This window comes from Elephantulus edwardii, unplaced genomic scaffold, assembly GCF_000299155.1.
Source record: "Elephantulus edwardii isolate Elephantulus edwardi_28Jun2011 unplaced genomic scaffold, EleEdw1.0 scaffold00090, whole genome shotgun sequence".
In the NCBI taxonomy this organism is placed as follows: Eukaryota; Metazoa; Chordata; class Mammalia; order Macroscelidea; family Macroscelididae; genus Elephantulus; species Elephantulus edwardii.
The window spans coordinates 2,075,978-2,099,615 of NW_006399840.1; the positions used below are offsets into that span (position 1 = coordinate 2,075,978).

General features: G+C 38.2%; 1 protein-coding gene across 1 annotated transcript in view; it reads left to right on the top strand.

The window, feature by feature from the left end:
• Positions 1 to 23,390, top strand: part of FLVCR1 (feline leukemia virus subgroup C cellular receptor 1) — a 45,347-nt gene extending 21,957 nt beyond the window's left edge. Inside the window, exons 4-10 of the mRNA XM_006890547.1 lie at positions 4,455 to 4,522; positions 9,033 to 9,136; positions 10,720 to 10,830; positions 11,616 to 11,721; positions 13,272 to 13,383; positions 23,107 to 23,171; positions 23,316 to 23,390. Of these exons, the coding sequence (XP_006890609.1) occupies positions 4,455 to 4,522; positions 9,033 to 9,136; positions 10,720 to 10,830; positions 11,616 to 11,721; positions 13,272 to 13,383; positions 23,107 to 23,171; positions 23,316 to 23,390 (641 nt within the window). The remainder of the gene's footprint in view (positions 1 to 4,454; positions 4,523 to 9,032; positions 9,137 to 10,719; positions 10,831 to 11,615; positions 11,722 to 13,271; positions 13,384 to 23,106; positions 23,172 to 23,315) is intronic.
• Positions 23,391 to 23,638: the final 248 nt, after the last annotated feature.

The following is a 23,638-nucleotide window of genomic DNA, read 5'->3' on the forward strand; positions in this document are numbered from 1 at the left end:
CCCGATGTCAGCCTCATTCTACAACAGTAGCACCATATAGCATTTGGCCCTTTGTGACTGAGATACCTCACTCAGCATAATGTCCTCCAGGGTCACCCATTTTGAATAATATTGCATGAGTTCCTTGTTTTTCAATGCAGCACAACACACTTCTTAAAGAAAGCCATCTTAACCCTTTAAATCCTGCCAGACTAAGCCAATTTGTGGCATTAAGGAGTTACTTTTATAGGCAGCCACTTAATTTAGCAGGGTTTGATCTAAAAAGTTAATGTTCACACACACAGATGAAATAATAAGATAGTTTATCTGTATTGGTAGTGGAAAAAGAAAGTAAGAATACATTACCACTTAGAGAAAAACTGTCTGTGAGAAACTTCATGGGAAAACCCCCAGGGATTTCAGGCTGCAATTCTAGGGAAAGGATAAACACTGTTTAAGAGTCAAAGATGAGGTGGTAGCATGAGGCAGCAAGATGAAGTGGCAAAAAGATATGCATAACAAGGCAGCTTTCAGCTCTTGGCCCAGCTGCAGAAATTCCCGTCTGAATGAAAACCTACATGTGGAGTACTTGTTGGCACGGTCTCTTACCAAGTTGAAGTCATGCTCTCTGACCCTGTCACTTAATGAGATGATGTGGTCGGACACTTTCTGCATGGTTCGGATCACTGTTATTCCCCTTTCCATTGGGGTCACCATATGTTGCACTTTCTCTGACCAGCAGGAAAGTACCAGATGACAGAATGTCTACTTAAGACTGTTTAGTCAAGAGCTAAGGGAAGAGGAACTCATGGTTTGGATCAATAGACTATGTCATGATAGATAGGGAAAAGATTGAAGTTGTCAACTATTTAATTTTACATTGATCCACAATCAATACCCGTGGTACCATCAACTAAGAAATCAAAAGATACATTGCATTGGGGAAGTTTTCTGTCAAGGACCTCTCTAAAGTGTTAAAGAACAACAATGTCAGTTTAAAGACGAAGATGAATGGGACCTTCTAAAACGCAAATCCTTATGCACATCAAAAAACTTCTCAAACAGGGTAAAGAGAAAGCCCACAGGCTGGGGAAAAAATATTTGGCCGTGACATAGCTGATCAGGTACTTATATCTAAAATTTAGAGTATTCCAGCATCTCAATAAGAAAAAAGGCACAAAACCCATTCACAAAATGAGCACAAAATGTGAAAAGAAACTTCACCAAAGAAGAAAGTCAGGTGGCAAAAAAAACACATAAAGAAAAGAAATGTTCAAAATCCCTAGTTCTTAGAGAGATGCAGCTCAGAACAAAAAGATATCAGATGTCACACGAGCACTAGTAGAATGTTGTCAGGAGAAGCCAGTTCTTGGAAAAAGATACCATGTTTGGAAAGATGGAGGGTCAGAGGAAGAGAAGACCCTCAACAAGGTGGATTGACATAGAGATTATGACAATGGGCTGGAGCATATCAGGTTTAATGAGGATGGAGCAGGATGGGGCAAGATTCACATCTGTTGTTTAGAGGGCCTGTGTGAGTCGCAGTCAACTCCGTGGCACCTCACAACAGCAGCTAATGTATTCTTTCTACTTGCCTCAACCAGTCCTGTAAACATTAGTGTAAAGTGTGCTGCACTTGTATTTGGAATATTTTACTTGTTAATTTGGAAGGTTTATACATTAAAGAAATTAATGAACTTGTTGTTAAGTGCCTTTGAGTCAAATACAACTCATAGTGACCCTGTGAACGAAAGACCTAAACCCTTTTCTATACCTAGTTGTTTCTCTACGTTCATAGAATTTCCAGAAGCATGTTGTTTAGGAAGTTGATGCCACTCCTGCTAAGACTGTCTCAATCTGGGGGCTCCACAAAACACTGTCCAAGATGGGTAACCATTATGGCATTTGACACAGTAGTGGTACAGCATTATGCATCACAGCAACCCCACATTACTTTAGTTCAGCAAACTGACAGACCAGTTCTGTACACTTAGAAAAATGTTCATTCAAATACAGTTAACACCAGGCCCTAGGGATGCAGGCCCAGGACCAAACCACCTTTTAAATACAAAGCCTGCCCATCAGGTGCTTGTTGACTTTAAACTAGAGGCTTCAAGCCAGCAGCTCATTGTTAGCTAAACTCAGCAAATCCAATCAGCTCACACCTGATTGTGAACAGAAAAAAACTTACCACACCAACCAACCACCAAACATTCCACACCCAACCCTCACCAAAACAAGAGAACCCACTCTCCAGAATCCATCTGCTTCACACATGAGCCTCTAAACTCAGTTGTAGGTCTATCAACATGTATAAATCTCAAAACCATAATGCATGAGAAGAACAATCTAGAAATAAATAATATATTGTAATTAGGAGGAATATGGCATCAGGATTGGAGAAAGATTCATCTACAACCTGCATTATGCAGATGACACAACCTTGCTTGCTGAAACTGAAGCATTTGCTGCAGAGGGTCAAGGACTATAACTGCTTCAGTATGGATTGAAGCTCAACATCGAGAAGACAAAGATCTCACCACTGGGTCAGTTGTCAGCTCCATGATAGATGGAGAAGAGATTGAGGTTGTTAACAGTTACAGCTTGTTTGGCTCCACAATCAACACTCTTGAGTCTAGAGACTAATGTGTGTCTGGTCCAGGCCATGGCCTTCACAGTTACCTGCTGTGCATCAGAGAGCTGGACAATGACTAAGAATGACAGAAGAATTCATGCCTTTGTGTTGGGGTGCTAGAGCAGAGTCTTAACATTCTATGGACTGCCAAGAAAATAAGTAGTTCTGTCTTAGGATAAAACCAAGATTCTCCTGGGAGAAAAAAATTTTGAAGCTCTTGAGTGTACCATGGACTGCTAAGAAAATGAACAAGTTCATCCTAGAGAGGGTTAAAATAGTCTACTCCTTGGAGGCAAGGATTCTTAGGCTTCATCTGACATACTTTGGACTTGTTGCAAAGAGAGACTGGTCCTTGGAGAGGGTGGAAGGACAGTGCAGGAGGGGAAGACCCTCCATGAGATGGATTTATTCACTGACTGGGGTAATTGGGGTGGGGGTTGGAGACAGATTGGCACAGGACAGAGCAGGATTTAGGGTTTCTGTGAGTCACAAGTGACTTGATGGCACATAATAACAAAAACAACATCTCATATACTTTGGGCACATGGCCTGAAGGGACCAATCCTAGGAGAAGTACATCATGCTTGGAAAGGTGGAGGGACAGCAAAGGAGAGGAAGACCTTGGATAAGGTGGATGGATGCAGTGACTGGGGCAGTTGGGGGTAGGTGTGTCGGAGTCAGTGAGACTGCCTCAGGACAGGGCAGGCTTCAGAGCTGTTGTACATAGGGTCGCTATGAGTTGCAGGCCACTCAACAGCATATAACAACAACATATGAAGTTTAAATCCATGCTGCATAATTCTGGTTATTGTTTATGGATATGTAATATAGAGTAGTTGTTGTTGAGTGTTGTCAAATTAAAACCAATTCATAGCTATCCTTCTAGTGTATTTTCAGAGGCAGTAAATCACACAGGAGGAGATTGCCCATCCTTCTCTTGAGGGGCAGCTAGTAGATCCAAACTGTTTGCCTTTGATATGAAAGCATAGCTTAGTAGACCACCAGAGAAATATGGAGATACAAAGATAGAATAATCAATAAATAATAACAGGATAGATGTTATCTAGAAATGTAAGGTCAAGAATTTGATTGGGAGAGGTCTAAAAAAACATATGAAGTGAACACAGCGAGGTTGTTGTTATGTTATTCTTTATTTTATATGTTTAAAATAATAATGGAAAAGAAAGAAAGAATAATTTACAGATATGTTCAGAGACTTACCTAATGTCAAACTACACATTCAAGAAGAGAGCCAAGGTTTCTAAAATAATGCATTTCTGACAGCCATCTTTACTAATTTCCTTCTAAGAACATTGATACAGGGATTTCATATCCAGTCGATACAACATATTGTAGGTACTCAAGAAACAATCCATTGATTGATTGTTGATTGCTATATACTGTCTTATGTGTGGTGGAGATAGAATTTGTAATATTTGAATAGTAAAGTATATCTTATAATAGTATTTTAAGATTGTCCTCCCTAGTAAATTTAGGTATTAACTTCGTTATTCCGTGTTCTGAAACGAGATGGCGGTAGTTCTTAATTTTGCAAACTGTTTGATACATGTTGTTTTGTGCCATTCATTCAGTAAGGTCCCTAGACAGCAAAGCAGAGCTGGGCTCCATAGAATTTTCTTGACTTTAATCGTTACGGAAGCAGTAGCAAGGACTTGCCTACTGTATTGCTGGTGAATGAGATTGAAGCCAGCTGAATGCACACTATTTGTGCCACAAAAGGACTTGTTAGAAATATAGATTATATATATTTTATTAATCATAGTACTTCTAGTTCATTTTATGAACTAGTAAATATAAAATTTTCTATTTATTTTTGTAGGTATCATGACTGGAGCATTCTATTCCGTTTCAACACTATTAAATCAAATGATACTGACATATTATAAGGTAAATGCCTGTCTGTATTGTTTTGCTTGGCTGACTAATGTTTATTTTTTTTTATTGGTTTTTATATTATATGTCATTTATATCGTGCTTCATATACATTGTGTTTTATACAGTTTTCCATAGTATCATAGAATCACTTAAATACATTGTGTTTTATGTAATTAATTACCATTTATACATACTATTACACCATCCTTTCAAGTCCCCATTGCATCTTTCCTATTGTGCTCACTTCGGCAGCACATATACTAAAATTGGAACGTTACAGAGAAAATCAGCATGGTTCTTGCATAGGATTAATCTTTCCTATTCTTTCACGCTCCCCCTACTCTGTCCACTGAATTCTGCTATCATAGTGGTTTCTACCTTCTTCCCCTTTTGGACATTTGTACACATCTTACTAGATGGAGAAAAGATTAAAACTGTCAACAGCTTCTTCTTACTTGGATCCACAGTCAGTACCCTTGGTACTAGCAGTCAGGAAATCAGGAGACATACTGTACTGGGAAAGTCTACAGTTAAAGACCTCTCCAAATTATTATGGAGTAATGATGTCAGGGGACTAAGGTGCATCTGGTTCAGGCCATAGTCTTTCTAGTCCCTTGCTTTGCATCTGAGAGCTGGACAGTGAATAAGGATGACAGAAGAATTGATGTATTTGAGCTGTTGTGTCGGAGAAGAGTGCTGAACACCCCACGGACTGCCAAAAGAACAAATAGGTCTTGGAGAAAGTGCAGCCAGAGAGTCCTCTTTGGAGACAAAGATAATAAACTTTGCCTCACATATTTCAGGCATGTCATTTCTTGGAGAGGTATATGATGCTCAGAAAAGCAAGAGAGTTTACAAAGGAGACAAAGACCTTCAGCCAGGTAGATTGACACAGTAACTGCTGCAATGGGCTCTAGTGTGTCAGGAAGTGTGAGGATGGCACAGGATAGGACAGGGTTCAGATCTGTTGTTCCTAGGATCGCTGTGGGTCATACTCAACAATATCTAACAACTTAACACCTAACAACTAGTTATCCTTCTATTTTTACAATAATGGTCTTAGGCAGTATTTCTCTTTTAGCATCTGAGTTACCTCACTCAGCATAATACTCTTTAGACTCCACCACAACGAGATAAAGGTAAACAACCCAATTAAAAAAATGGGCTCAGGATATGAACAGACACTTTACCACAGAAGACATTCAGATGGTGAACAAACACATGAAGAAATGTTCAAAATCCCTAGCTCTAAGAGAGATGCAAATCAAAACAACTATGAGAAATCATCTTACCCCAGTCAGAAAAGCATATTTAACAGAGCAGCAAACAACAAATGCTGACAAGGTTGCAGAGAAACTGGAACCCTTATTCACTGTTTGTGGGAGTGTAAAATGGTGCAACCACTATGGAAGGCTGTATGGTGCTTTCTCAAAAAATTGCAAAATAGAAATACCATTTGACCCAGCAATTCCACTACTGGGAACATACCCTAAAGAAACTATAATCACCATCCAAGCAGATATATGCACACCACTGTTTATTATGGCTTTGTTCATAATAGTAAAGAGATGGAAACAACCTAAGTACCCATCAGCAAATGAATGGATAGAGAAGCTGTGGTATATTCACACAGTGGAATACTATGTTGCATTGAAAAGCAAGGAACTCATACAGTATTATTCAAAATGGGTGACCCTGGAGGACATTATGCTGCGTGAAGTATCTCGGTCACAGAGGAACAAATGCTGCGTAATGCCACTGTTGTAAAGCAGAACTGACATTGGGTTGGGGGGGGAGACTGAGAAAAGTGGGGATAAAGTATATTGCATTGAAACAGATGAGGGAAAGAACTATTTCAAATGGATATGTGATTAGGTATTATTGTCATGACAGGAGTCAAATGAAGGCTACATAGTGGAGTGGACTTAGGAGGAGGGATGTATGACAATGAAAGAATTTTACTTTTCAAAGAGAAGAGCAAATTGGAGAGAGGGGTGGGTAGAGAGGAAAGTGTAACAATGAGTGAATGGAAATCCAAAGTCTCTGTAAACTTTCATTAAAATTAACTAAAAAAAAAAAGATAAAAAAGTCCCAAAACTAGGCCAAGTGCTGATTGTGGAACAAACCACTAACTACTCATATTAAAGAAAAAAACAACAACCAAACAGCTCTTTAGACTCTCCCATGTATTTTATAAAATCGTTATTCCTTAGTGTTGCTTCGTGTGCCATTGTGTGAGTGTACAATTATTCAATCCATTTGTTCATTGATGGGCATTTACACTGTTTCCATAATAGTCTTGCTATTGTGAATAACACTGCTATGAACATAGGTGTACATATCTCTGTGTCTCAGTTCAAATTTCCTTGGGTTATTTTCCTAGATATTAGCTAGATCATGTGGGATTTCTATATGCAGCTTTTCGAGGAAACCCCAAACTGCTTTCCAGGATGGTTGTACAATTTTACAATCACACACACCACTGGTATGCGAACATTCCAATATCTCCACATCCTTTCTGACATTTATTGTTTCCAATCCTGTTAAACTTTGTTGATTCTGGGATGAGATGGTATCTCATCATTATTGTGGTTCTTGTCTTATTTTTTCTTGTATTGGTTTGTATACAAAATTTATATACATTATGGTTAATTTCTATAAGCATCCCTATATTCATAGAGTGTTTCACTGTATCATTCCCATATATCGTGTTTTATAAAATTAATCACCAATGATCCATGCTCACCATTACCCCTCCTTTTCAGATCTCCACTAGATCTTTCTTAATTCTTTTAACCCCTCTCTCTGCCCACGTAACTCTGACCTCTAGAAATTTCCTTTCCCCACCCTCATCCCCTGTGTTCTTTCCCCTTTGTACTTTTGTATACCAGTTCCATCTATTTTTATGATATTGGTCTTATGCAGTATTCGTCTTTATGAGACTGAGTTCACTCAGCATAATACTTTCCAATCTCTCCCATGTTAAATAATATCTTTCAAAATAATTTCTCCCGAGTGCTGCACAGTATTCTATCATGTGAATGTACCACATTTTCTCAATTCATTCATTTGTTGATGGATATTTTGGCCATTTCCACTTTCTTGCTTTGTGAATAATGCTGCTATGAACTTCAGTGTACAAATCTGTTTGTGTCTCAGTATTTTCCTTGGGGTGTATTCCTGGCAGTGGAATAATTGGGTCTTAATGGAATTTCTGTGGTCAACTTTTTGAAGAAACGCCCAACTGCCTTCCAGAGTAATCGTTCCATTTTATAATCCCACCACCAATGCATGAGAGTTCCAGTCTCTCCACATCCTCTCTAATATTTGTTGTTTGCTGCCCTCTTTAACTTTGTCATTGCTACTAGTGTGAGATGGTATCTCATTGTGCTTTTGATTTGCATCTCTCTTATTGCCAGTGGAGTTTGAGCATCTCTTCATGTGTCTATTGGCCATCTGAATGTCCTCTTCTGTGAAAAGTCTTTCCGTGTCTTCTGCCCACTTTGTAATTGTGTTATTCGTCTTTTTCTTGTGGGGCAGCTATTTCCACCCCAGTGGATAAAAACTCAGGGCATCACCAAGTTCTCTGCAATGCAGATCTTAATTCTGGTTGGCAGCTAATGTTCCTAGTCACGCTGGGTCTGGTTCTTAGGTGGCTCTTCCCATGCAGACAAAGACTCAGGGAAGTGTCAAATTCTCAGCAATTCTTTCTCACTTGTGGATACCCTTTAATGTACTAGCATACTTACATCTCCACTTCATAAGCCACAGGGTTGAAGGGCAGCTATTTCTCAGAGAAGCATCAATTTCTCCACATAGCAGACGTCAATTCTGAGTGCTAACTGATGTCTGGAGCAATACTGGGGCTGGTTCCTAGGTGGCTATTCTCGCTAGCTCTTCTCAGGTTAGATAAAGGCTCAGGGACATGCCAGTTTCTCAGTAATTTAGTTCTCAATTCTGGCTACCTGCTAGTGTCCAAGCATACTTGCATCTCTTCTTCAGAAGCTACTAGGTAGAAGGGCAGCAGTTTCCATCCTGAAGGACAATGACCCCAGTGATGTATCTTTATCGAGGCAATTCCTACCAGCATGATCTCAAGATTGAGGAGTCTAATCTTAGTATTGTAAAAGATTTTTTTTTTTCATTAAGACTGTAGTAGAAGTAATCAGATTAGCTCCTCTTTGCATCTATGACTTATTTAAGAATTCTAACTATATATCACTTCTGGCTATGGAAGAGTAAGGGAAAATGTGTGTGTGTGTGTGTGTGTGTGTGTGTGTGTGTGTATTTAAATTTCTCATTATGTTATTTTTTTCCCCCAAGTTCCAAAGTAGAATGCCTTTAATATATCCTTTTCCATGCTCTTGCTTATCATAACCTACATGCTGAATATTTCCTTATTATAGTATGTGCTTAATCTTACCTGATTATTTTCACTCTGAATAAGTGTCTTTAGACTGTCAGTAATCTGTTAGAATTACAAGAAATTTCTCGTTATTTTTTTTGTGAAATTTGTTTTAAGGGAGAAGAGGTGAATGCTGGAAGGATTGGGCTGACACTTGTAGTAGCTGGAATGCTGGGCTCTATTCTTTGTGGTTTATGGCTAGATTATACCAAAACATACAAGTAAGTATAACAAGATAAACTATATGGTGTCCAGAGCATACATATATAATAGACAAATGTAAAAGCATTGACTTTAAAGGAAACTTTACTTATTATTTTAAGAAACCTTTAAATTATCTACTGGACTAGACCTAGAGATATTCTTAGATTCCTTTCACCTAATAATGTATTGACATCATGCACATTTTCTTTCTGTATTTTCTTGATCATGTTTATTTAAACTTTGTAAACTCATTGCAAACACATATCCCTCTAACAATACTTATACATACCACTTCAGTAGAGATTACTTCTGTTCTAAAAAGAGTCCTTTCCAAAAAAATGTTTGGAATTTTATGTTTACATCTAGAGGTAACGAGTCTATGTATGTGCTACTAGCATACAGGTATAAATACTTATTAATCCATAGAGCACTGTGCTAACACAAAGCTAGCACTTCTGATGGCTTGAATCCATAACAGCTCACTGGCAGAAAGATGGCAGTTCCCTCCCAAATGATGTAGAAGCCTCAGAAACCTAGTAGTGGGTCAGCTGTGATTCAGTTCCATATCAACAACAGTCAGTTTTAAAAGAATAGCAAATAATGATGTTCTGTTGGCTTAGTCTGTAGGGAATTGTGCTAACTCAAACAACATGCCTCTGGTAGTTCGAATCTACCAGCAGTTATGTAATATTGGTGATAGTCTTGGGAGTGAGATGGGTAAACTCTTACTGTTAAGACTTAGAGCTTTGGAGCGCTAAAGGAGGGTCTGCTGTGAGCCACAGTGGACCGATAGCAGTCCCGAGATCATGAAAATGATGCACACTCAGGTAAGGCTTCAGTGTGTTGTTCATGGACCCATTATGAGTTATGTGTGACTCCAGGCACCTAACCCCAGATAACATAACATGAACCTAAATGATAGTGGTTTGAACCTACTCAAGGACACTCCAGAAGGAATACTTGGTGATAAGCTTCCTTAAATAATAAAGTAAAAACAAAATCCCGTTGACTAGTTCACTCTGTAACATGTAGGGTTGCTATGAGTTGCAATCAATCTAACTGTAATCGATTTTTTAAAAGTTATTTTGAGCATCATTTCATGTGTTTCCTGGCCATCTATGTTTTCTCTTTGATGAAATGATAATCTATATCTTCAGACCATTTTTCTGTTAGGTTGTTTTGTCTTATTGTTGTTAAACTGTAGGAATTCTTTATGTATTTTGCGTATTAAGGCCTGCTCAGATGAGTACTCAAAATCTCATTGCTACTAGGTTGTGACTCTTAACTGACCTTCCAGAGGGTTTTCAAAGGCTGTAAATCACATTGAAGGAGATTGCCTGTCTTTCTCGTGAGGAGATGCTGGTTAGTCCGAACCATCAGAAAGTGCCGGCTTTGAGTTAACAGAGAAATTCCTTGTCAGATATATAGTTGCCAAAAACTTTTCCTGGACTGAGAAAAGTCTAAAAAGACTACTTTGCATTGACAAGATATGAAATCCAGTGCATTTATTAATGTATGAGTGGAGCAAGTACTTAACAAAATTATTTTTATATGCCTAGAAGATCCAAAATGCTAACAGTATCTGTGGGGTTTGTTTCAGACAGACTACTTTGATAGTTTACATTTTGTCTTTTGTCGGAATGGTCATATTTACTTCTACTCTGGACCTTGGATACCTCTCTATTGTGTTTATTACTGCAGGAGTGCTTGGGTGAGTACATGGATTTGGGAGGAATGACAGCATGGTTTCATTCTGAAGTATAATGACTATAATTTTTAACTTTTTTTAGTCTGTTTTAAGGGAACTCTGGTAGCCTAGTGATAAGAAGCTGCACAGCAGAACTAAAGGTACATGGTTCGAATCCAGTTGTTGCTCCACAGGTGAAGAATGAGTAGTCTTTTCCCATATGGTATATTGTTTCTGAAAACCTGTTGGAGGGTCAGCTATGAGTTGATTCGAACTCAGTGGCACACACAACACAAAAGAATCCATTTTAAAGTTTTTTAATATTTTAATTTGAGGATCTGCTCTGGACATGTAAATATGTAGTGTTGTGTATCATTGACTCAGAACCGACCAATAGCTGACCCTCTGGTGAGTTTTCAGAAGCAGTTAATCACATGGATGGAGCTTGCCCATCCTTCTCCCACAAAACAGCTGGTATAGTTCGCTAGAAACTAGTTTTACGTTGGGTTTGGGTTTTTTGGTATACTGTAAGTGAAAATTGAAAAAAAAATGTCATTTAATCCTAGAATCTTTATTTAGTTAGAATGACAATGGATTTAGAAAACTAGAGGTAAATTTTTCTCAGGGAAAAAAAAAGAAATTGTTCTACTTCCCTGCTTTTACATTGGGCTGATAAAGGTCTTAATTTAATGAAGCAACTTCAAGGTATTCATTTATTTGATTTTTATAGTAATTCTGAGAGACAGAGGAATAATTACATCAATATGTGATATCAGTAATTCTCTTTATTTCTGGATTTATTTTTCCAGTTTCTTCATGACTGGTTACCTTCCCTTGGGTTTTGAATTTGCTGTTGAAATTACTTACCCTGAATCTGAAGGTACTTCATCTGGTCTTCTTAATGCTGCTGCACAGGTAATTCTCTGATTTCTCTGAAACTTCAGATGGTTGGAGTTGTTGTTGTTAGGCGTTAATGAGGTGACTATGATTCAGAGACCCTCATACATTGATGTAACAACGAATCTGAACCTTGCCCCATCATCCTGTTCTATCCTTACCATCTCTGATATACTTGAGCCCATTGTTACAGTCACTGTGTCAGTGCTTCTTGTTTAAAATCATTCTCTCGTTCACTGACTATCCCCACTTTTCCAAGCATTCAGTCTTTTTCTGAGGATGGGCCCCTCCTAACAAAATGCCCAAAGTATGTGAGATGAAGATTTATCATCTTTGTCTCCAGGGAGCACCCTGGTTAAACTTTCTCCAAGACATAATTGTTCTTTTGGCAGTCCATGCATATTGAGTACTCTTCTCCACCACCACAACTCAAATGTGTCAGCTCTCTCTTCCTTTATCATTATCCAGCTTTCAGAGGCATATGAAGGAATTTAAAGACCATGGCTTAGATCATGTGCACCTTAGAGTTTAAACTGACATCCTTGCTCCTTAGCACTTTGGAGAAGTCCTTGACTGCAGATTTTCACAATGCAACACATCTTTTTATTTCTTGACTGCTGGTGCCGAGGGTGATGATTATGAATCCAAGTAAGATGAAATCATTGACAACTTCAGTCTTTTCTACATTTGTCATGATGAAGTCTAAGTCTTCTTCACTTTTACCAAGCAAGATTGTGTCATCTGCATAGCACAGGTTGTTGATGAATCTTCTTTCTATCTTGACACCACATTCTTCTTTATATATAGTCCAGCTGCTTCAATAATTTGCTCAGCATACAGATTGAATAGACATAGAGAAAGGATATAACCCTGACATACATCTTTCCCGGTTTTAAATAATGCGATGTTTCCTTGCTCTGTTCAAAAAACAAGAACCAAAATAAGAGTTTGAGACTGTCCTACCTGAATTTGAAAACCATGTCAAAAAAGGGTTGAGGCATTGAACACTAATGATTGAAGACCAGATAGATTGTGGGGTGACATTAAGGATATCATCCATGAAGAAAGCAAAAAAAGGTCGTTACAAGACGGGAGAAAGAAAAGACCAAAATAGATTTCAGAATAGAGTGAAAATTACACTACAATTTCAAGAAGCCAAAACAGAGGAGGGAAACGTGAAAGTAAAAGAGATGAACAGAAGATTTCAAAGTGTAGCTTAAGAAGATAAAGCAAAGTATTATAACAAAAAAATTGTGCAAAAAATTGGAGTTAGAAAACCAAAAGGGAAGAATTCGTGTGACATTTTTCAAGCTGAAGGAACGAAAAATCAAATTTGAGTCTCAAGTTTTGATACCAAAGGATGCTATGGATTAGAGTATTTGCCAGGTATTCTGGCTAAAAGTTGAGGAATGGATGATGAGTGTAACTATAGATTTTATTTAACAATTCTTCCTTTCAGTGAGTATTTGCTGATTCCAAATCGTATGAATAAAATTTAAAGTTCTTGGAAAAACTTTGCCAGTTTCAAAGCTGCAACCTAATGAAAACAATTTCTCTTTTTCCTGTAGATATTTGGGATTCTGTTTACATTGGCTCAAGGGAAACTCACATCAAAATATAAACCTTTGGCAGGGAACATTTTCCTCTGTGTTTGGATGCTTGTGGGCATCATTTTAACAGGTAAATTAAAATATTTGCATAACAAAAGTACCATGTTGTCTCTGTATTTAATTTTCATGTATATTGCTTCCCAATGGCTTGGAACTCAGGGCCAGGGAAAATAGGATGAAAAGCAGAGTACTACTTCTACAGGTTTGATGTTTTTAGTTCATTTTTCAGGTTTCTGATTCACACCAGTTACTATACATGGACAATAGAAGTGCTATAACAAGGTTCAGTAAAGATCTGGCCTCACATGTTGACTCTGTTGCTTACCAGTTATGTGACAAGCAACTTAATTTCCCAAATCCTCTCTTTCCTCATTGTGTGATAGCATATTAAAAAGCTTGTCTTACAGAATGCAGAGTCCCACATTTATTAGTGGTCATGTGGAAGATAGAAAAGGGGCAAAGAGGAAATCATTGCTTATGGGGCACAAAACTTCTGTTGAAGGTGATGAAAAATTTGGAAATGGTTAGTGGTGATTGTGATTCAAAGTGATGAATGTAATTAATGTCAGGACTGTACATGTAAAAGTGTTAAAATAGCAAGTGCTAAAAACTTATTTAAAAATGATAACTTTTTTTTTAAACTGTCCTGTAAGACTGCTTGAGATGGTTCATGTAAAGTTCCTAGTGTGATATGTGACAGCTAGGAATGATCTGATATATGTTAGCTGTTATTTAAATGTACTAATGATGGGGTGTATTGGTAGAAATAGCATGTGGAATGGTTAGTCAGTTGTTGTACCTTGTAGATACGATGAAAATAGACACAGTCAGGAAAAAGGAGTGGTGCCCAATCTGTAAAGCGAGGGAATATAAAAGAACTTCCATCCATACTTAGAGTTTTTTGTGGGCATAAGTGTTGCAGTATACTGGGTCTGTTGCTCCAAATTTGCCCTAGACCATTGTCTTTGGCATTGCTATCGTTCTTTTGTTCACCTGTGACAATGCTTATAGTCTGATCCAGTTTCCTCAACTGTGCCTGCCCTGCTAAAAAGACATGGCCCAAATCACCACCCTTAGGTCTCCTGGGAGTGTGATCTGGGCCCCAGCACTCCAATAAAAGAAATTTGCAACCAGAACGCTTTGGCCTTTTTCCTTGGCTCACCTGGGATAACTGCATCGTTGATAGCTGCTCAGGACCTTCTAGCCAATTGCCAGACTCAGAAACCCTCAGATGGGAGGTTTGGAGTTAGAGCATGACGGATAATTAGTATTGAAAATGATGGCGTGTTTTAACAGATTAAATGTTGGTGTTGTTCTTGACCCCTACTTTTTGGTAAGTAATATTACAATGAAATGTGTGAAGAGCTAGAGTCGGAAAATCAAAAGGGCCGAACTTGTTCAGCATTTCTTAAGCTCAAGGAACTGAAGAACAAATTCAAACCTCAAGTTGCTATAATCAAGGATGCTTTAGGCAGAATATTAAATGATCCAGGAAGTATTAAAAGAAGATGGAAGTAATATACTGAGTCATTGTATCGACAGGAATTGGCAGATACAGAAGAATTTAATGAAATAACATTTGAGTAAGAACCTATGATGATGAAGGAAGAAGTTCAAGCTGCTTTGAAGGAAATAGCAAAAAATAAGGCCCCAGGAAGATGGTATACCAATTGACATATTTCAGCTAACAGATGTTACCCTGGATGTGCTCACCAAGTTGTACCAAGAAATCTGGAGAACAACCACTTGGCCAACTGACTGGAAGAGATCTATATTTGTTGCCATCCCAAAGAAAGGTGACTCAACAGAGTATGGAAACTACAGAGCAATATCATTGATTTCACATGCAAGCAAGATTCTACTGAAGATTACCCAAAAACGACTGGAACAGCACATCAGCAGAGAACTGCCAGAAGTCCAGGCTGGATTTAGAAGGGGTCGTGGTACTAGGGATATGGTAGTTGATGTTAGAGGGATCTTAGCTGAAAGCAGGGAATACCAAAAGAATGTCTATCTGTGTTTTATTGATTATGCAAAGGCGTTTGACTGCATGGATCATAACAAACTGTGGCTTACTCTGAGAAGAATGGGAATCCCAGAACATTTAATCGTGCTAATGCGAAACCTATACTTGGACCAAGAGGCAGTCATCAGAACAGAGCAGGGCAACACTGCATGGTTCAAAATTGGGAAGGGTGTATGCCAGGGATGTGTCCTGTCTCCATAACCTTTTCAACCTGTATGCAGAGCAGATTATCCGAGAGGCTAGGCTCCATGAGGAGAAGTGTGGCATCAGGATTGGTGGAAGATTAACAGTATTCGTTATGCAGATGACACAACCCTGCTTGCTGAAACTGAGGAGGACCTCATACACTTGCTGCAGAGGGTCAAGGACTGCAGCCTCCAGTATGGATCGAGGCTCAATGTCAAGAAGACAAAGATTCTCACCACTGGACCAACTGGCAGCATCAGGATGGATGGCGAAGAGATTGAGATTGTACACAGCTTTAGTTTGCTTGGCTCCACGGTCAACACTCTTGGCACCAGCAGCCAGGAAATAAAAAAAATGTATTGCGATGGGAAAGTCTACTGTTAGTGACCTCTGTAAAGTACTCAAGAGCAGCGTTGTGTCTCTGGAGACTAAGGTGCGTCTGATATAGGCCCTGGTTTTTGCAATCACTTGTTATGCACCAGAGAGTTGGACAATGACTAGGGAGGATAGAAGGAGAATTGATGCCTTTGAGGTGTGGTGCTGGAGAAGAGTATTGAATGTACCATGGACTGCCAAGAAAACAAACAGATTCATCCTGGAGATGGTTAAACCAGGCTACTCCTTAGAAGCAAGTATTCTGGGGCTTCGTCTGACATACTTTGGACATGTTATAATGAGGAACAGGTCCTTGGAGAGGGACATCATGCTTGGGAGGGTAGAGGAACAGCGTAGGAGGGGAAGACCCTTTATGAGGTGGATTGATTCAGTGACTGGGGTAATCGGAATGGGTGTGTCAGAGGCAGTGCAATTGGCACAGGATAGAGCAGGGTTTAGGGCTGTTGTACATAGGGTCACTATGAGTCTCAAGTGACTCGATGGCACATAACAACGACAACAATCTGATATTAATCTTATTGTAATAGCAATGTAAAGGTAGATTTGGAAGTAAGAGTTAATTCAGCCTTGTCTACAGGCCCTTGTCAGCTTTTATTATAATTTTATTTTTTTTCTATATCCTTTTACCAACATCAGAGCTAAAACAGGTATTACTTAGTTGTTGTATGTACCATCAAATTGGAACCAACTCACAGCTGACCCTCTAGACAATTTCCAGAGTCTGTAAATTTCATGGAAACTAGGTTTGGAACAAGTGGTGGATTCAAGCCACCTGTCTTTGGGATGATAATGCAGTTTTTACCCACTAGTCCATCTTATATAATGCATAACATTGATGATTATTCAGGAAATTAAAGCATAATCTTGTAGCATCTGATTGTTTTTCAATCTAATTATACATCAGTAGTATCTATAAAATAACTAACAAATCCAGAAAAGTCATACTTCCATGTGTGTGTACGTACACATACATGCGGCCCAGCATAAATGTCTACATTCAAAATCAGAGAGAGGATGCATTGAAGTGCAGGAAGGAAGCTGCCTCTGACTCCCCTGGAGAGAAACTTTATCAGTTGGGGAACTTGGTTGCTGGACCACAATAGTCCACTGAGGACAATAATAGACTTTAGGAGAGAAGGCTGCACTGAGGTGAGACATTTTCTTCCAGAGAGGGCACATTAATGTGCAGGTAGGGAGCTGCCTGTAATTCCTCTGGAGAGAAACTGCATCAGTTGGGGCTTTCAATTGCCAGGGACAATAATAAACTTCAAGAGAGGTGACCATACTCAGATGAGAGATTCCCTCCCAAGGAGGACATATTGGAGTGTGAAGAGGAAACTGTCAGCAGATCCCCTGAAAAGATACTGTATCAGTTGGGAAAACTGGTCACTGTGCTGCAGGCCACACTTACGTCTGTGCTGCAGAACAGAGAGAATTTGAAGGATTTTAGGAATGGTGAATTTCCCTGCTGCACGAGAACCAAAACAGACCTCTGGAGGAGCAAGTTGTCATCTCCCGTAAAGGGAACACTTCAACACTGCAACTAATCAATAGCTTCATAAAGAACTATCAATGACCTACGAAGACACAACAGAAACAGCTTAACACATACCAAGAAAAACTTCTCATAATGTCAAGAAAGCAACAGGTAGCCTCAAACATTGTGAAAGAGCAAAACAAGACTTCTCCTAAACAAGTAGAGCATATTCCAGACCCAGTGGGTACCCCAGATACAAGGAGGCAGAAGAACTATATTGGCATGGAGTTATATGAACAGTTATTGAAGAAGGCATAAGTGATGGAAGACAGAATGGGAGCCATAAGTAAAGTGAGTACCTCAGAGATAGGAAGCCAAAACAAATATATTGATGGGAAGGAACATGAATAACTATTAAAGAAATTGCAAAAGATGGAGGGAAAAATTGAAATTATAGATAAAGCGGTAGAAGAATTAAAAAAAAAAACATCATAAGACAGGGTATAGCCAATACAGTACTGAAAATAAAAGGCAACACAAGAAAATGCAGTAAAGAATGTCAAGACCAGATAGACAGAAGTTTCCAGGATGTTGGAGGTATAAAAGCAGAAAAGAAGAGATGAGACACAGAGTCAGTGAGCTGGAAGACAAGAACCTCAATGGGATCATACTAGAAAAACCAGAGAGAAGATGGAACGAAAATGAAGAAAACTTTAAAATCAGGTAGAATAACTGTAAAATGAACAACATACATATGATCAGAATTCCAGAATGGGGTGGGGAGGGGGACAACATACATATCATCAGAATTCCAGAAAGAGGGGAGGGGCAGGTAAAACACTGAGAAAATTGTGGAAGAAGTACTAGAAGAAATCTCCTCAGGTATCATGTAGAATGAGGAAATCCACTGAGGAGAAGCTCAGAGAATTCTAAACAGACTAGACCCAAAAAGAAAAACATGAAGACATAATCATACTCAGAGTCACCAAAATCAAAGACAAGCATACAGTACTAAAACAGCACAAAAAAAAATACCAACCAAAGAGTCACCTGCAAAGGAGAACCAACTAGATTAAGTTCTGATTTCTTAGCAGAAACCATGTGAGCAGGAAGGCATGCTTCTTGCATATAGGATGCAAGGTACTAGATGGCATATACAGAAGGCTGAAAGAAAATAATTCCCAGCTGAGGATCCTGCACCCACCAGAGCTGTCTATTAGATATGAAGGAGAAATGAGGTCATTTGCAGCAAAGCAAGAACATAAAGATAAGTAAAAACAAGAGCAACTCTACGAAACATATTGAAGTCCTTCACACAGAGAAAACAAAGTAGATGGACGAAAGTAACCAGAAACATAGCAAAATACAACAATAAAGCCCGACCTAGCAATAATCAATCACACCTAATGTAAATGGCTCAAACGTACCAATTAAGTGAAAAGGTGCAGAACAGATTTAAAAAGCCAGAGCCTATCTAATTTGTTGACTACAAGAGATACATCTCAGAAATGAGGGAAAAGACTAAAGGGAGGAATACACTAAGCAAATAACATCTACAAAAAAGCAGAATGACATCGCTAATCTCTACGAAAATAGGCTTTGGGATGAAAACCACTCAGGATTGTCTTTATATATCTTTATATCTATATAATTATTAAAGATCAAGAAGATACAACTTTGATCAGCATTCCCACCAAATGACAGACCTGCAAAATAGGTAAAACACTGGCTAACTGACTTGAGGGAGGAAACAGCACCGCAGCAGCAGCAGTAGTGTTTAACACACCACTCTCAGAAAAGGACAGATCAGCTTGAAAGAAATTTAACAGAGATGCAGATTTAAACTATATAATTAGCCAACTCAACCTTGAAGGTATAATTAGGGTACTGCACTCGAATAAAAGTCCATTTACTTTCTTTTCAAGTGCACATGGTACATTCTCCTGAATTGATCTTTTATTAGGACATGAAGCAAGCCTCAAAAAATTAAAAATCATTGAAATAATACAAAGTTTGTTTTTAGACCTTAATGCCATAAAACTAGATATTAACCACAAGAGGATAAAGCATGTAAAACCACCCACGTGGCAGCTAAATAACACACTGCTAGAACACTGTTGGGTAATAGAAGAAATAAAAAATGAAATTTAAAAGTTCCTTGAAACAAATGAAAATACAATATATCAAAACCTCTGGGATACAAGTGAAGCCAATCCTTAGGGGGCATTTCATAGCAATAGGCAAACACATAAAAATGGAAGAAAGAAGCAAATACAGAAAAAGAACAACCATCTAACCTCACAGCCTCTAGAAGAAAGGAAATTTTGAGCTGAAATCAATTGGATAGAAAACAGAAAAAAAACAATTGAAACCATCAACAAGACCAGAAACTGGTTCTTTGAAAAGGTGAATAAAGTATACAGACCATTTAACACAAATAAATAAGAAGTAAAAGAGGTGATTCATAACAAGCAGCTGAAATGAATAATGGAATATTATGAAAAACTATGAAAACCTGGAGGAAATAAGCAAATTCCTAGATACTGACAACCCTACCCAGGTTGACACGGACAGATGTTGAAAACTTGAACAAACCCATCACAAAAGAAGAAATTGGGTGGGACATTAAAAGACTCCCCTCCTACAAAAAGTCCTGGCCCACATGGCTTTACAGATGACTTCTACCAAACATTCAAAGATGAACTATCACCAATTCCCCTTAAACTATTTCAAAAACAATAAATAAAAACACTCCAAGAGTCACTCTAGGAAGCAAAAATAAACCTTATACCCAAACCTGGCAAAGACATTTCCGAAAAAGAAAACTATAGACTAACATATCTCATGAGTATAGATGCAGAAATCTTGGTCAATAGAATCTAACAGTATATAAAAAAATAATTAATTAACAGGTATGCAAGGATAGTTTAACATAAAAACAGCCAACATAGCAAATAACAAGAACTATATCGTCCAATCAATTGATGCAGAAAAGGCCTTTGATAAAATCTAAGCCCTTCCTGGTTAAAACAACTCAATAAAAGAAGAATAGGAGGGAATTTCTTCAACATAGTGAAAAGTCAGTATGCAAAACCAAGAGACATTATCATTCTCAGTGGAGACTAAAGGCTTTCCCCCTGAGGACAGAGACCAGACAAGGATGTGTGCTATCACTGTTTCTATTCAGTACTGTACTGGCAGTACTTGCTAGGGCAGTAAGACAACAGAAGGAAGTAGGCATCCAAATTGGCAAAGAAGTGGTAAAACTGTTGCTATAGTTAGACAATATGATAGTGTACATAGAAACTTCCAAAGACTTCCCCAAACACTGTTAACCCTAGTAGACCAATTTAGTAGAGTGGCACGATATAAGATCAATATAAAAAAATCAGTATGATTTCTCCACAGTAACAAAACACAGAAAAGGAAACTAAGAAAGCAGTATTGTTTATAATAGCCAACTACAAATTGTGGAAATTATTTGAAATAAATCCAACTAGAGACATAAAAGACTTTTATAAGGAAAACTACAAAATGTTATTATAAGAAACAAGAAAAGACTTGACTAAATGGAAAAACATTACTTTTTCATGGATAGGAAAACTCAACATGGTGAAAATGACAGTCCTACTAAAAACAATCAACATGTTAAATGCATTCCCAATACAGATACCAGACTCATTTTTCAAAAAGACTAAACAGGATGTTAGAAAATATATTTGAAAGGAGACTTCTGAAATTAGCAAAGCACTTCTGTGGGAGGCATAGCACTCCCTGACTGCAAAACCTACTATATAGACATAATAACCAAAATAGTATGATTCTGGTACAATAACTACACATAGACCCATGGAACAGAATTGAGAATCCAGAAATTAACCCATCTACCTACAGTTAACTGGTATTGACAAGCAAACAAAACCTATCAAATGGGGAAATGACAACCTCTTCAACAAATGGTGCTGGCAAAAGTGGACATCTGTTGCAGAAAGCTAAAACAGGATCTATATCTCACACCATGCCCAAAAATCAGTTAAAAGTGGGTCACACATCTAAGGGTAAAAACTCTAAACCATAAAGATCCTAACCAGACTTAGAAGCCCTAGCCATCATCTAAATAGATTTGCCAATACAGCCAGAAATGCACAACCAGGAGAGGACAGAATCAACAGATGGGGCCTTCTTCAAATTAAACCCCTGTGGGCAACCAGACTTTTTCTAAAGGGTGAAAAGAAAACCTATAGATGGGAAAAAAACACATGGCAATGCTATCTCAGACAAAGGTCTTATAAGGAAAGTTTAAAGAATACTACAGGGCCTGCCAACAGATAAAGACTGATAACCCAATCACAAAATCACAGAATACATGGAAAGACTTTTCACAAGAGACATTCAGATGGTCAACAGACACATGAAGAAATGCTCAAATTTCTCTGCCAGAAAAGGAGGAACAATCTCCTCCTGTACCAGTCAGATCTGATTTGACGGTACACATACACACAAAATAGTAAAATAAAATTTAAAAGAAAAAAGAAAGCTCAAATTTATTGGCAATAAGAGAGATGCAAATCAAAACCACAGTGAGTCACCATCTCACTGCAATAGCAGTAGCAAAGTTTAACAGAACCGCAAGCAGTAAATGTTGGAGAGAATGTGGAGAGATTAGAATTCGTATGCACTACTGGTGGAATTGTAAAATGGTACAGCCACTCTGGAAGATGGTTTGGCATTTGTTGGAAAGCTAAACATAGAAATCCCATATGACTCAGCTCTTGTGCTGCTAGGAATATACCCCAAGGAAAAGATAACTGAGACAAACAACAATTTGTAAACCTATGTTGATAGTAGCATTATTTACAACAACAAGAAAATGGACTACTATGTAGCACTAAAGAGCAACAATTAAAAAAAAAGGGAAAAAATAAAAGACATTTACATGGTTTGAAAAAAAAAGAGCAACAATTTTATAAGATATTTTATAACATGAGAGGGTCTCGAAAGCATTATGCTGAGTGAACTGAGTCTCTTAAGGACAAATACTGCATAAGACCATTATTGTCAAAATAGATAACTAATAAGATGTATATAAAAGTCCAAAAAGTGAATAAGCAGGGGACAGAGGGTGAGAAATCACTAGGGTAACAGAGTGTTGTGGGTTCATTTTATATTGCAAAACAGTATAAAATTTAGAAAAAAATGTTATCAGTTCTAACTCATGGCAACATGACTATTCTGATTTTTCAATAGATCTCGAGGCCTTTCTTCCATGGTGCCTCTGGGTAAAGTCAAACCTCCGACTTGCCTGTTTGTAGCCAAGTGCGTAAACCCTTCTGAACCACCCAGTCTCCAGTTAATGGTTTGGCGTTGTTTGCTGCCATCAAGTCAGTTCCAGCTCAGGGCACTGTGTGTGTACAGAGTAGATATGCCCCATAAGGCTTTTTTCAGGCTGTGTGAGCTTCAGAAGCACCTCTGGAGAGATCCAAGCCACTAATCTTTGGTCTAGTAGTGAAACCCTTAGCCGTTTGCACCACCCAGGAACTCCTTGTTCATAGCTTAGAGAGGTACTTTATTTTCAGGCTATAAGGTATTTTAATATTATCTTACTATTAGTGTGCTACATTTGACATCTGAAATAGCTTTGTACTCCTCAGAGAAGAGTATGGTCACACATACTATGTAGTAACTCCATTGATGCTTCTCTGTTTCAGCATTAATCAAGTCAGATCTGAGAAGACACAATATAAACATAGGAATTACAAATGATATTAAAGCTGTAAGTAATGAATATTTTTATGATTCTGTTATTTAGAAAATTATGGATAGATTTAATATGAAACCCAGCTTACAAGTCAACTAGTGTTTTGTTTTTCCCTCTGTCAGCCAGATACTTTAGTGTGTCTTGTGATTCTTTTTATAGGTGCCTGTTGACAGCCCCACAGATCAAGAACCAGAAACTGTTATATTGCCCAAGCAGTCAGAATTGGCAATTTGATGTGAAAGGGAGAATAAACTAATATCCAAACACCATGTGGTAACTGGGATACACTGTAATGATCCTCAGAGCTGTGCGGCGTGCTTATGAACTGGAGAAATGGACTGTGACTTGACAAGTTGCTCTGTGGACTTTTAAGTGCACAGTTAGGTTTCCATAAAGCCTATTACATTGTTTTAACATTACTGTTGATCTAAATGAGTATCCAATTTCTAGCTCTGTATTGTCTGTCTAAAAGTGAGCTTCTT